The sequence below is a fragment of the Neomonachus schauinslandi genome, chromosome 10 (assembly GCF_002201575.2).
Source record: "Neomonachus schauinslandi chromosome 10, ASM220157v2, whole genome shotgun sequence".
In the NCBI taxonomy this organism is placed as follows: domain Eukaryota; kingdom Metazoa; phylum Chordata; class Mammalia; order Carnivora; family Phocidae; genus Neomonachus; species Neomonachus schauinslandi.
In genome coordinates, this window is record NC_058412.1 from 136946523 (window position 1) to 136958151 (window position 11629).

Consider the following 11629-nt stretch of genomic DNA (forward strand, 5'->3'; position numbering starts at 1 on the left):
GGGGTGGGTATCCTGACTCACAGATGGGGGCCGAGGCACCAAGGCTACTGACTTTCTGTGGACATTCGGAAGATGAGAGGTGGCAGCACCCGGCCTGCCTGGGTGCCTGACTCATGCGTGTCCCTGTGTCCCCCGGGCTCATCCCAACACTGCCTGTCTGCCTGCTGACCTGCAAGGAGGAGCACAAGACCTACACGGGGACACGGGCTCCCAGTGCCCCAAACCTCGTCTTGGTCCCTGTCCCCTCCTTGCCAGCCAGCGCGGCCATACGAGGCAGGGCAGCGCCTCAAACTCCAGTCCACCTGACCCGGGAGCGAGGACTTCTCCACATGTGGCCCCCCAGGCTGACCCCGTGTCCCTCCCCCATGCGGACAGGCGACCTCGAAGGCACTGTGCTTAAGGGTCTCCTGGCCAACTTGGAGTGGCCAGCGAGGTCCAGCAGACCAACGCGTGGAGACAAGTTTCTGAACGGACAGACAGCCTGAGTGAGCACCAGACCTGGAGTCGACCTGGCGGGCAGGGACCGGGCTGGAAAACCCCACAGGCATTTGGGAAAAGGAAATGCAAAATCAATGTCTTTATTTTACATTTTTCTTACGGCATCATTTGTCTTTGATAAAAAGAAGAAATAGACAAGATCAGGTGTAAGTTGCGCAGCTTGAACTCGAGGTGCCAGCTCAGGATGGGCGGACGGTCCGGAAGCTGGTGCCGGGGGACCACGGTTCTTCAGTGTGAAAGACGAGCCGTAGCCAGGGCGGCACCCGCGGGCGCCCACAGCTGGCTCACTGGCGAGAGGCAGCCGCTGAACAGAAGCCAGGCTGTGGCCCTTGGGCACGGTGCGCCCCGCTCCCTCCCTTCCCTACCGCCTCCCCGCCACCAAGCTAGTGGTAGTCATCCTGCTCCCTTGGGCAGCACTGTCTCTAGCCAGCGCGACCCGCTAACTTATCACCCCACTCCGTGAGGGGAGGGCTTCCACGGGGGCAACAAACTAAGCTGGGCTGACCCCAGGTGAGCCAGGACATGTGGTCACCCCGCCCCTGGCCCTGACAGTGCCTCTGGGGTCAGCACGGGGCCCCAGGTCCTTTACTCTGCCTGTCAGAAACGGTCACAATACACAGATTCAGTCAGAATGAGAACTCTTACTGCCCTCTCTGGGAAAACCATCCAAATAAATATACAAGTAGATGATGACTAGGGTGTGAGCGGCTTGCCCTTGGGGTGGCATCCTGGTACAGTGCACAACCTGCACATCTGTCCCTGGCAGTCCCTCACTCATGGGTGGGGAAGTTCTCCATGCCTTGGCTCTATCCATCAGATGCGAGAAAGGGACAGATCCTGAGGCTTGAGGAGGTCCCACGTCCGGCTACTCCCCTCATTCATGTTGCTGGCCTGACCTCGGCCATTTCGTTTGTGATCCTGGTTTTATGACAGGAAGTTAGTTTTTTTTTCCAGCTTCTGCAACATGTAAACATGGCGATGGCAAATGTTGACAAGAGAACTCAAGTTGGCGGTGGGTGCTCCAGGTCAGCCTTGGCTAGAGTGGCCTGGTCAGAGCCTGGCACAGCATTTGGGGGAGTCTCCTGCTGTCTGCGGTGGGGGCTCAGGCTCTTCTCATTAGCCTTCTTCCTGCTCTGGGGCCTGGCCGCTGTGTGTACAGAGGCCTCCCCCCGCCCATGGCGAGGGATGCCCAGTGCCTCAAGGTCCCTCGAAGTCCCACTGGCTGGTCTCTTCTGGTGGGTGGGCCTGGTGGTCTCTCTCTGCTGGGCTGGAGCCGAACAGGCAGTGAGAGGGGTCTGGTGGGTGCCTGAGGACCTAGGCCAAGGCCAGTGCACACCAGGCCTCCTGGCGCAGGGTCCTGCCGAGGCCAGCCTGGGGGCCCAGGGCTGCGGAGGGGAAGGCAAAGTCCTCGGGCTCGAATTTGAACTCCACGTGGCTGGGGGCCAGGGGGTCATCTGCCTGGCCGGAGGTCTGCAGGGAGAGCATTGGGATGCATTGGAATGCAAGAATGGCCAGTTGGCCTCGCTTGGGGTAAGGAGACCTCAGGACCAGGCCATTTGCCTTAAGGGGCTTCCTCAGGCCCTGGAACTGTGGGGGACTCCTTGAGATCGGCAGGATGACACATGTGGGACTCAAAGCCCGGCGTCTGCCACAGGTCAGCTGCTGGTACCAATGACCACCTGTGTGCCCAGCTCTGAGCTCCTGGGAGAGGCCCTTGGGGGCCGTGATGGGGGTCTGACCTGGTCGGGGAGTCGGGGTTCCTTGAGGAGGTACCCGGGAGCCAGCTCTGGGCACCCCACTCCGCCCTACCTCCCTTACCTGGGAGGTGACGCTGGACCCGGGGCATGAAGGTGATGCCAGGCTTGGTTTGGGTTTCAAAGTAGCCGCTGGGCTCTCAGGGTCTGGGACGGAGGGCGGCGAGGCTGTGCTGTTCCCTGAACATCCTGGAAGGTGGGGCATTTACTGAAGCCGTCAGATCGAGCTGCACCGGTCACTTAATGGGAGGGCCTGGGTGTGGCATCCTCAGCCTGCCCTCCTGCCCCTCACCACCCGCCCCCCCCCCCCCCCAGACCAGACAAGACCAGGGCAGAATCAGGGGTATTTGCACTTCAGGAGGACAATGCTTGAGCCAAACATGTAACTGTCTAATGGTGGAATTTGAGACACTCGAAGTGACTCCGCGGGGCAAGGGCTGGGCATTGGGCTCCCTCCCGGAATCCCGACGGGCCCTGGCCCCACGCACCTGAGGAGCTCTTGGTCTTCACAATGTTCTTGGGTTTCCGTTTCCGTGTCTGGATACTTTCCTTCTTCATCGCCAGGGGCCGTGGCACCTGGCAGGGGCAGGCAGGGGTGGGCAGGGGCGGGTGGCTGGTCCCGTCCCTGCTCACCCCTGGGCCCCTTGCATGGCCACGTGCCCTAATGTCAGCCCCGCGGAGCCGGCCCCTCCAGGAGCCCAGCGTGTCCTCAGAGCCCCGTTTGGGGAGCTGCTGGCCCTGGCATGGCCCCTTCCTCCAGGAAGCTGTAGGGGCGGAGAGGTCGTCGGGGGCAGACAGCACACCAGGGGGCCTAGCCCCTGTCCCAGACTGAGCCTCAGTGGGCCCACCAGTACCTGGCAGTCCGTGGGGGCCACGCGGGAAACACACCGCCCCCCGCCCCCCCCGCCCCGCCCCGCGCCCCGCCCACGCCCGCTTACCCCGTGCAGCTTCATGTAGAGCCCACAGGCGTTGCACACCGGCTCGCCGTCCGCGTTGCGCCGCCACAGCGTGGTGGTGGTCGTGTGGCAGTTGGTGCAGCAGAGACCGGCGCGGCGGGACGAGGACTGTGGATGGGGGCGGGGAGGCCGGTGTGAGCGGGGCAGGGGGTGCCCTGGGCTCCACCACCCGGAGGGGCTGCGAGCGGGACTCAGGACTGACCGGCAGCCAGGCCCGGGACCACGCGAGGCCGGCGAGAAGGTGTTCGGGGCGCTGAGGTCGCGAGGTCTGCCCCTGACCGGGACCGCCTGCATTCCCTGGAGCTGTGACTCCACGCACCTCGAACCCTGGGACGGGTCACTTCACCCATCTGGGCCTCAGTTTCCCCCCCAGTAAAGAGCGGGTGAGAAAAGACCCACCTGTCGTGGGGTCAGGACCCCATGAAGAACCTAACACAAAAAGGCAACTGCTTTTCTGGTGCTATCTCTTTCGCGGCCAATGCTGGGCCTTCACCCCAGGCTGCTAAGATGGAGCAGAACCCCGTGGGGCCACAGGGTCCCCCCCTGGAGCTTGGGCCCCAGGCTAAGCATGCAGGGCACCTGCCTTCCAAGACAGGATCTAGCGCACGTGCTCAGCTCAACCACTCTCGGGCGGGCGGCGGGCTGACCCACCCGCACCTCCCTCGTACTGCTCACTGTGTCGCATGTCAGAGCAAGACTGGACCCATCCAGAACCTTCGTGAGGCCCTGACATTCCAGAGGCCTACCTCCTTCCCACGTCTCCCTGCAGGACTGACCCCCAATTCTGCAGGTCTCATATGACCAGGGACCCCAAACCTCTCCGCACTTGGGGGCCTGGCAAGGCCCAGACAGCACCAACCCCAGGGATCCTGAGAGAGTGGGTCATTTGGGGCTCAGGAATCTGAACCTAACAAGGCCTGGGAAGGGGCTCTGCCAGGCTGGTGGGCTGGGGTGGGCCTGACACAGGGGATCTCCTACCCGCTCAGGATTCCGTGAGCTGCCAGAGCCCAGCCCACCCCCCGTCCTGGCCCTCAGGTGCCCGTGAACCTGCTCAACCCTTCCCCCCACTTGCTCTGAGCCCTCGGTCCAGGTCCCTGGCTGCCCACCGGACCACAGCGATGTGATGCAGGGTCTCTGACCCGTTCTCCCCATGGCACCGGCGTCAGACCGGGCCACATCCGATCCGGTGTTTCAGTGGCACCCTGGGGCACCAGGCCAGAAACCCATGAGAACCCCATATCAAAATCGTCCACTGGATGTGTTCTGCAGGACGGAGCCGGGGGGCAATCAAAAGTGAGGGGGCCGAATACAACCACAAAAGGAGTGTGTCCTCGGTTAGGAGTGGCAGACAAGGGACCGGGCTCAGCTTCCCCATCTTTCAACCATCTCTAGGACCCTTCCTTCTGCAGTGGCTGAGCGTGGCCGGCCTTGCCAACCATCTCCTGCCCACCCCTCTCCCCCAGGCTGTGGTCAGCTGGTCGAGGGTACAGGCCTGCCCCTGGGAATGGCCCGGGGGGGAGAGCGGGAGCCGGTCTCAAGCCCTCTGCCCAGCCATCCCCAAGAAAACTCAAGACATGAAAATACCTCCTTGCCCTCCCCACCTTCCAGGTGTGGAGGCTGCCACAGGCTACAGAGAATTCTGCGCTATTTAATGAAAGGCTTGGCCTCCAGTCTCCAGCCAGGACTCTGCCCCAGGCTCTGGGACAAAAGGGCCAAAAGGCAAGGAAGGCACGAGGCCTTCGAGACTCCAGAGGAAGACTGGGCCAAGTCTCCGGCCCGGGTAGGGGAAACCTCATCCTGATGTCCAGCCTCCCAGGGATCTCTGGTGGTCTTCCTGGGGGCACCTGGGGCTGGACTCATGCGCGAGCTAGAGTGGACAAAGCTGGCTCCCAGCTGAGGCCCCAGCAGAACCGGAAGGGAAAGGTGGCTGCAGCCCCGGCCAGACGGTGGAGTGTGCTCAGAGGCAGAAGCCTGGACCCGGAGTCAACCAGGGTCCCCAGCCTGACCCTGCCTAGAAAGCAGCTGCTTTTACTGAACGCAATTTGAGTGTCCTCTCCCTGTCCCGTCCCCCTCCCTGCGCTGTCCCTCTCTCCCATCTGTCTCTGGGGTGCCAGGAGCTATGCCCACGGGGGGTGGTGCCCCCTGTCCTCGTGAGGTGGGGTCCCTGCCGCCCACAATCCATCCACCTTCGTAAAGCGGGAGGAGGCCCGGGGACCTGCCCTAGGCCCCAGGATGCGCCGCTAGATGTGAACTTCAGACAAGCAACAGGTACTCTGAACAAGTGTGCCTCCAGGCAATATTTGGGACATAGTTACAGTCAAATGCTAGTTGCTGTTTATCTGAAATTCCCATTTAATTGAGCGGTATTTTATCTGGCACCTCCTGCTGCGCCTTCGCTCTCCCCTTCCAGCTGGGACCCTCAGGCACTTCTACCAATCTCAGCTCCCTTAGAGCTCATACTGCCATCCCACCTTCCAGAAAAACCGCACCACTGTTGAAAGATGGGACTGCCACGCCTCTCGCCTCCTTGGGCCATCAGCCCCTTCTCACTAAGTCCTTCCCGCGGGAAACTCGAGTGGCTGGGGTGCAAACATGCCCGCGCGAGCCTTGAACCCAGTGCTCGTTTTCGGTGGCACTGGCGGGCGCACACTCAGGCTCGCCCCCCACAAACGTCCCCCACAGTTCCCGTGCGTCTCAGACGGGGACCCACGGGCACGCAGCGCCCGAGACACAGGCATGGAGGCAGAGGTGGGGCCCGCACCGTGTGTGTGCGTGGAAAGCAGCCCCAGGAGCTCGCGGACGTCACTCTGTACGCTGCGAGCGCGAGGGAAAAATCGGGAACCCGGATTAGGAGTGAATTACTTTTCAGTGGACATAAATAAAAAGTAAGAAAATGGAAAACAATTTCAAAGTGTTTGCTCTTTCATATTTTCCTCTTCTCTCATCAGGCTGAGCAGGACAGATGGGACACGGAGGCTGCAGAGCCGCCTCCCTCAGCTGAGCACACGTCAGGGACATGTCCCCGGTGCTGTCCCTCCCCGCCTGTCCTTCCCCGCCGCCTGGACAAGCAGCCCGGCCTGGCCACTCTCAGGGCCTCCTCACGGCCAGGCCTCTTCTGGCTGAGTTTTGTTTTTCCTTTTTGGTCTGTTCGTTTCAAAAGGAGTTAAGCTTCAAAGCCTGCCCCTGCAGCAGAGCTGCCCTGAGCTCTAGGCCCTGCACGCGCCCGGATTCGAGTGAAGAATTCAGGGCGGTGGGCAGTGCGGAGCCAGGGGCGGGGCTGGCCGAGAGCAGAGGAGCAGGGGGCTGGCGCTGCGCGGCTTGCAGGGCAGAGGCGAGCGCGCACAGAGACAAACACTTTGGAAAGTAAGTACCCCGGCTCCCAAAAAGCACCAGAAAATGGCCCGATTTGAGCAGGTCCTCCCAGGCTCTTGGAAAAGGATACGTGGTGGACACTTAACCTGATACCGCGCATGTCCCCTGCTGTTCAAGGGCGAACCTGCCAGGGCGAGTCTGCGAGGCGGGCCGTGCAGGAAGGAAAACCCAGCGTCCTCGTCAAGGTCCGGATTCGCTTGGCGAAGGCTGCCGGGCCCCCCGCGGCACTGGCCACTTCCCGAGCATCCCCTGGCCTTGGCCGTGGGGCTCGGACGTGCGGGGGGTGGGTGTGAGGGGCTCTAGAGCACCTGGTTACGCATGCACGCACGCAGCAGTCTGCAGAACCACAACTACCTACTCGTCCACACTGACAGAAGCCTCAGGTCAACGGCTCTGGCCTGGGACGAAGGATGCACGCGGGATGCAAAGGGCAGAACGGATATGAGCTCCTGCTGGGAGGGGGACGCGTGCCTGTTACTGATGAGCTTTTAGAACTTTCTTAGTCATTTAAAAGGACGTTAGGACAGTTGTCTCCCGGGGCATCAGTTCCGGCCACACGTGAGGGAGAGTGAGGCACTGCTGGGGGCAGGTCTGGGGCCACTGGCCAGTCCCCCCATGGCTGGGAGCCCTGTGGGCCGGGCTCTGGTCCCAGCACTCTCCGAGAACCTCCGAGTTTCCGCATGAGCCTGGCCCTGCCGGGACCAGCCACGGGGAAGCGGTGGGGCCCCCCTCCCTGAGTGCCAGGCAGGAACCCAGAAAAAGTCAGAGGAAACCCTCACAGGACAGCTCAAGGACAGACGGGAGAAGGACGGCTACGTGAACACCCCCCTGGACTCCAGCCCTGCTTGGCATATACTTCCTAGGCATGTTCCGCACTCAGATCTGCCTGGGCCTGGACACAGGGGTGACCGGGCTGTGCACCCTCTGAGGCCTGCCGCCTTGGGGGAGATAGGCGGGCACAAAGGGATTCTTCACCCCAGGAAGCTTCCTTAAAGCTCAATATTCTTTGTCCCCCAGACCAGGAAGTGCAGACCTCACCAGGCCAGATGCCATGTCCTCAGCCAGTCCACAGAGCTGGCCAAGGCCTGCCTAAGTGTCCTGCCTCGTTTAATCTTTACAACACAGCAGGGGGACAGTGTGTGCAGGGGCCACGGGGCCAGGAGACCCAGGACAGGGCCAGCAGGCTCCTGGTGAGCACGAGTCAGACAGTCCTGCTCAGAACCCAGGGCCCACTGTGTGCCCTCCGAGCGTCTCTGAGCCCTGGGGGTCATCATCTGGCTGTTGTGAAGGTAAATGCCTCAATGCCTCGATGGTGGCCTGTCTGCTTGCCCCCCAGCTCAGGGATTTCTGCTGGGAGGTGAGCCCTGTGCAAGGTTGGGGGCAAAGGCAGGGAAGCCCCTCACCTTTTCTTGTTTACCAGTGTGTCCGCATGGGGAAGAGTGGTCGGAGCAGGGAGGGGCTGCCGTCCCCCAGGACACTCCTGCTGCTAGCCTCAGTTTCCCTCTCAGTGAGGGCCACATCAGACGCCAAGCCGCTGTGGCACATGTCGGGGTGGGGGGCGTGATCACAGGGACAGAGATGAAAGTGAGGGGGTGATATGGATTCTGAGGTATCCCCCCTTCCAGGAGGCACAGCGTGGGTGGAGGGAAGCTGGGGGGCCTGCAGAGCCCCAAACACCAGGCTAGATCAGGGGAGAAGAACAGTGGTTTCCCCCAAACTGCCTGAGTCAGTCCTGCTTCCTGCCTGCCTGGTCTGGGGCCTTGGAGGGTGGGGGCTCCCACAGCCCAGTAAAGGTGGGCTCCTGAGAACCATGCAGCCCGGGACTGGGGGCGGGGGGACCAGCCCTCCACCCCACCCCCACTGGTCCCAGGCACCAGAACCGGCCAGAACCAGCTGACTGGCCCCGACAGGGCTCCTGCCAGCATTAGACCAGAAGGGAGGCACCCCCAGACACAGCGATGCCCAAACCGTGGACTCTGGAGCCACTAGGGCCTCCTTAACTTTAGACAGCTTGCAAACAAAGGCAGCCCCCTCCACTTAACAAACTCCTTGAACATCCAAGTTTGCCTGTGGGATGGTGTAGGATAAAGTAGCTTTAAACCTTTACGCAGCTTCTGGGGACTCTGGGGACTCTGTCCTGCTCGGGGCAAAAGTTGAGTTCCCAGTCCTCCACTCTGCACCAGCCACACACCAGAAAAAACCAAAAGTGAAAACAAGTTTTGTGCCTTGAACAACCATAGACCCGGTCTCAGTCCCAGCCGCCAGGTATCGGGTGGAAAGTGCTCCCCAAGAGGCAGGGCCCCAAAGCCCCCTTCTGTGTAGGATTTCAACGTCCTCCAACAGAGCCAGCCCCACCCAGCAGCCACCCTCCCCGCCAGCCCCATGCCTGGGCCAAGCCACCCTGTGCCCCTGCCACCCCGGGAGCCCCAGGGCTGAGCCTCAGCAGGCTGGCTGCGACCCGGGCGTGCAAGCTTAAGTTCAGGGGCCCCTCGGTTCCTTTCTGTGGAGCAGCGGGGCAGGTCCTGCCCTGGGGCCTGGGCCTCCCCGCTCCCCGCTGTTGGAGCAGCCGGCTGCCCCCTGTTCCTCACCTCCGGCCCGGCCCGGCCCTGCCGCCCTGGCCTGGGCTGCCTGCGCGGGGACTCGGTCGGGCCGCGCACTCACCAGGCGCTTCTGCGGGCGCACGAGTGGCCGGTTGACGCCATTCATCTTGTGGTAGAGGCCACAAGCGTTGCACAGGTAGTGGCCGGTCCCGTCGCGACGCCACAGGGGAGTGGACAGGGCCCCACAGTTGACGCACTCGCGACCCTCGCCGGGGAGCTCTTCCAAGAAGTCCGACACTGCGGGGACGGGCAGCTCGTGGGCCGAGGCTCCCGCCTCCCCCGAACCCACAGCGTCCGCTGCATTTGCCTTGTTTTGTGTGCACCTTGACTTTATTTTATTTTAAATCTTAACTTTACACACAACAAAGTTGGTGGCAGATTAAAAAAAAACTGGTTACAGTCGCCTTTGTAGGGTGGAGGAAGGTTAATAAATCAAACCTCCGGGTGCACAGCAGGGAACCGGGTGGAACTTCCCTCCCCTGGGGAGGCAGGATCCTCAGCATTGGCAGAGGGAGGCGGCCGAAGGGCCTTGTTCTCGGCAACACGGGACACTGACAAGGGGCCGAGTGGATGGGGACGTCCCACAGGTGTTGTCAGCTGCGCTGTGGGGGTGACCACGATCCTCGCCAGAACAACAGCGCGGTGGGGCCTCGCCGCCCACTTGGGGACCCACGCAGGGGGGGATGGCAGAGACACTGGGCCAGGCACCCTATGGGGGCGGGGTGGGGATCGATCATCGTGGGGCTGCCCTGGGCTCCCGCGGAGGGGACCCCGCTTCGGGCGCGGGGGAGCCAGCAGGGCCCAGAGGCTGCTGGAGAGTGGGCCAGCGAGGCCTGCTCCGGCGGCGGGGTAGGACCTGGTCCCTACGGGCAGCAAACGCAGGCCAGGCATGGCTGCAGGCGTGAGAAAGTGTCTGGGTGCGGGCTCCTCACAAACCGGGTGGAGCAAATCTCTGCCTTCCAGACCCAGAATCCGATTATCCAAATTTATACCCCAGGGGGAGCAATTGAAACCAGGTCACAAATTAGAATACGTAAACATTATAGAACAGAGATGAATGTGGCGGCTTACTTAAATAATCCAGTATTTTGAATTTTATAAAAATCACTTCCAAAACTTTCCGTAAGAGCATTTATGAGGTAGGCTCTCAATCGGCACATCCAGAATGTGGGGCTCAGATGAGTGAGAGGTAAGAACACTTTCTTACTAACTGTAAAAAAGTTCAGGACCCGTGTTTTTCATCCCAAGGAGGGTGAGCTTGTGGCAGACATCTATTCTGCCCGGGCTTTACTTGGCCGGGAAGCATTTGTAGGGTGCGGGTTTGCACCCCGGTGGCGCCAGCACGCCAGTCTCGCACTTACCGAAGGGGGTTCTGCGGCCCGGGAAGCCAGCCGGGTGGCTCTGTAGGCCGTGCAGGACGCTGCCGTCGAAGGGTCCGGCGGTCCAGGACGGGGCCACCTCGGTGCTCACGTAGGCCGGGTAGGCGGTGGGGTACGGCGCGCTCACTGGCCGGCGGAGCGGGGCCGGGTACTGCTCGCGGGCCAGCAGCGCGCCCTGGTAGGCGCCAGCGTCCGGGGTCCCTGCGCCGCCACCGCCGCCCGGCCCTGGGGGGCTGTGCGGGAAGGGGAAGGCGGTGGGTGCGGACGGCTGAGCGGCCGGCGGGTGCGGGCTGCCGGAGCCGAAGGCTGACGAGTCTGCTGCCGCCGCCTGCGCCCAGCCGGGGTGCGCGGCCAGCCCCGGGGCCTGCGGTCCCGGCTCACACGCCGGCAGGTAGGGCAGCATGGAGGGGACGCGCGCGGGCGGCACGAACACCGGGGAGCCGGCGCTTGGCGCGTGCAGAAACCCGCCCGAGTCCGCGTAGGCGGCCTGGCCGGGGCTCGGGGCCAGCGCCAGGCTCTGGTACATCTTCCCCCGCGCGGCCTTGACCTGCAGGGAAGAGGGACGGGCGTCGAGTTCGCGGCTGCTGCGCACCCCGGGCGGCGCCCGCGCTCGTGCCGCGCGCCCCGCTCCCCCGCCGGCCGCGGGGTCAGAACGGCGGGGCGCGGGTGGCCCCGAGCTGGCGCGGGACAGCCCCGGCGCAGCCGCAGCGCCGAGCTCACCTCCTCCACTGCCGGGCCTCGGAGCTTCCCGGGGTGGGCTCGGCAGGGGCCGAGAGGGAGCGGCCGCACGTCCTCGGGGCCTGGGCGCGGGGGCCCCGCCGCGCTGGGAGCGGGAGCCAGGCCGGGCCGGGGCTGTCCCGCGGAGGGCGCGGCGGTCTCGGCGGGCCGGCGACCAGAGGGCTGGAGACTGGGAGCCCGGGGCCGCGCGGTGCCGCAGGGAATCCCGGGCGCCCCGCCGCCGCTCCGCGCCGCCCCGGCCGGCCCCGCTGCCCCTCCCTCCCTCCTCCCTCTCCTCCCCTCCCCTCTCCTCCCGCGGGGTCAGCGCTGGGGCTGCGGCCGCTGCGCCACGT

General features: G+C 63.5%; 1 protein-coding gene across 1 annotated transcript; it reads right to left on the reverse strand.

Annotated features, from left to right (window-relative positions):
* Positions 1 to 1812: 1812 nt before the first annotated feature.
* Positions 1813 to 11085, reverse strand: GATA5 (GATA binding protein 5). Its single transcript, XM_021677786.1, has 6 exons — positions 10542 to 11085; positions 9242 to 9417; positions 3191 to 3316; positions 2741 to 2828; positions 2317 to 2441; positions 1813 to 1968 (listed from the first exon to the last, which is right to left on the reverse strand). The coding sequence occupies exons 1-6, from the start codon at positions 11083 to 11085 to the stop codon at positions 1813 to 1815; spliced, it is 1215 nt and encodes a 404-aa protein (XP_021533461.1).
* Positions 11086 to 11629: the final 544 nt, after the last annotated feature.

Bases quoted from the DNA above. Each gene is read 5' to 3' on its own strand.
- GATA5 (XM_021677786.1), bottom strand. From the start codon at position 11,085: ATGTACCAGAGCCTGGCGCTGGCCCCGAGCCCCGGCCAGGCCGCCTAC. The intron at 3,317-9,241 runs GTGAGTGCGCGG...CCCCATCCACAG, and splicing joins TGCGCCCGCAGAAGCGCCTG to TCCTCGTCCCGCCGCGCCGG. The intron at 2,829-3,190 runs GTAAGCGGGCGT...TGCCCCTGCCAG, and splicing joins TCTACATGAAGCTGCACGGG to GTGCCACGGCCCCTGGCGAT.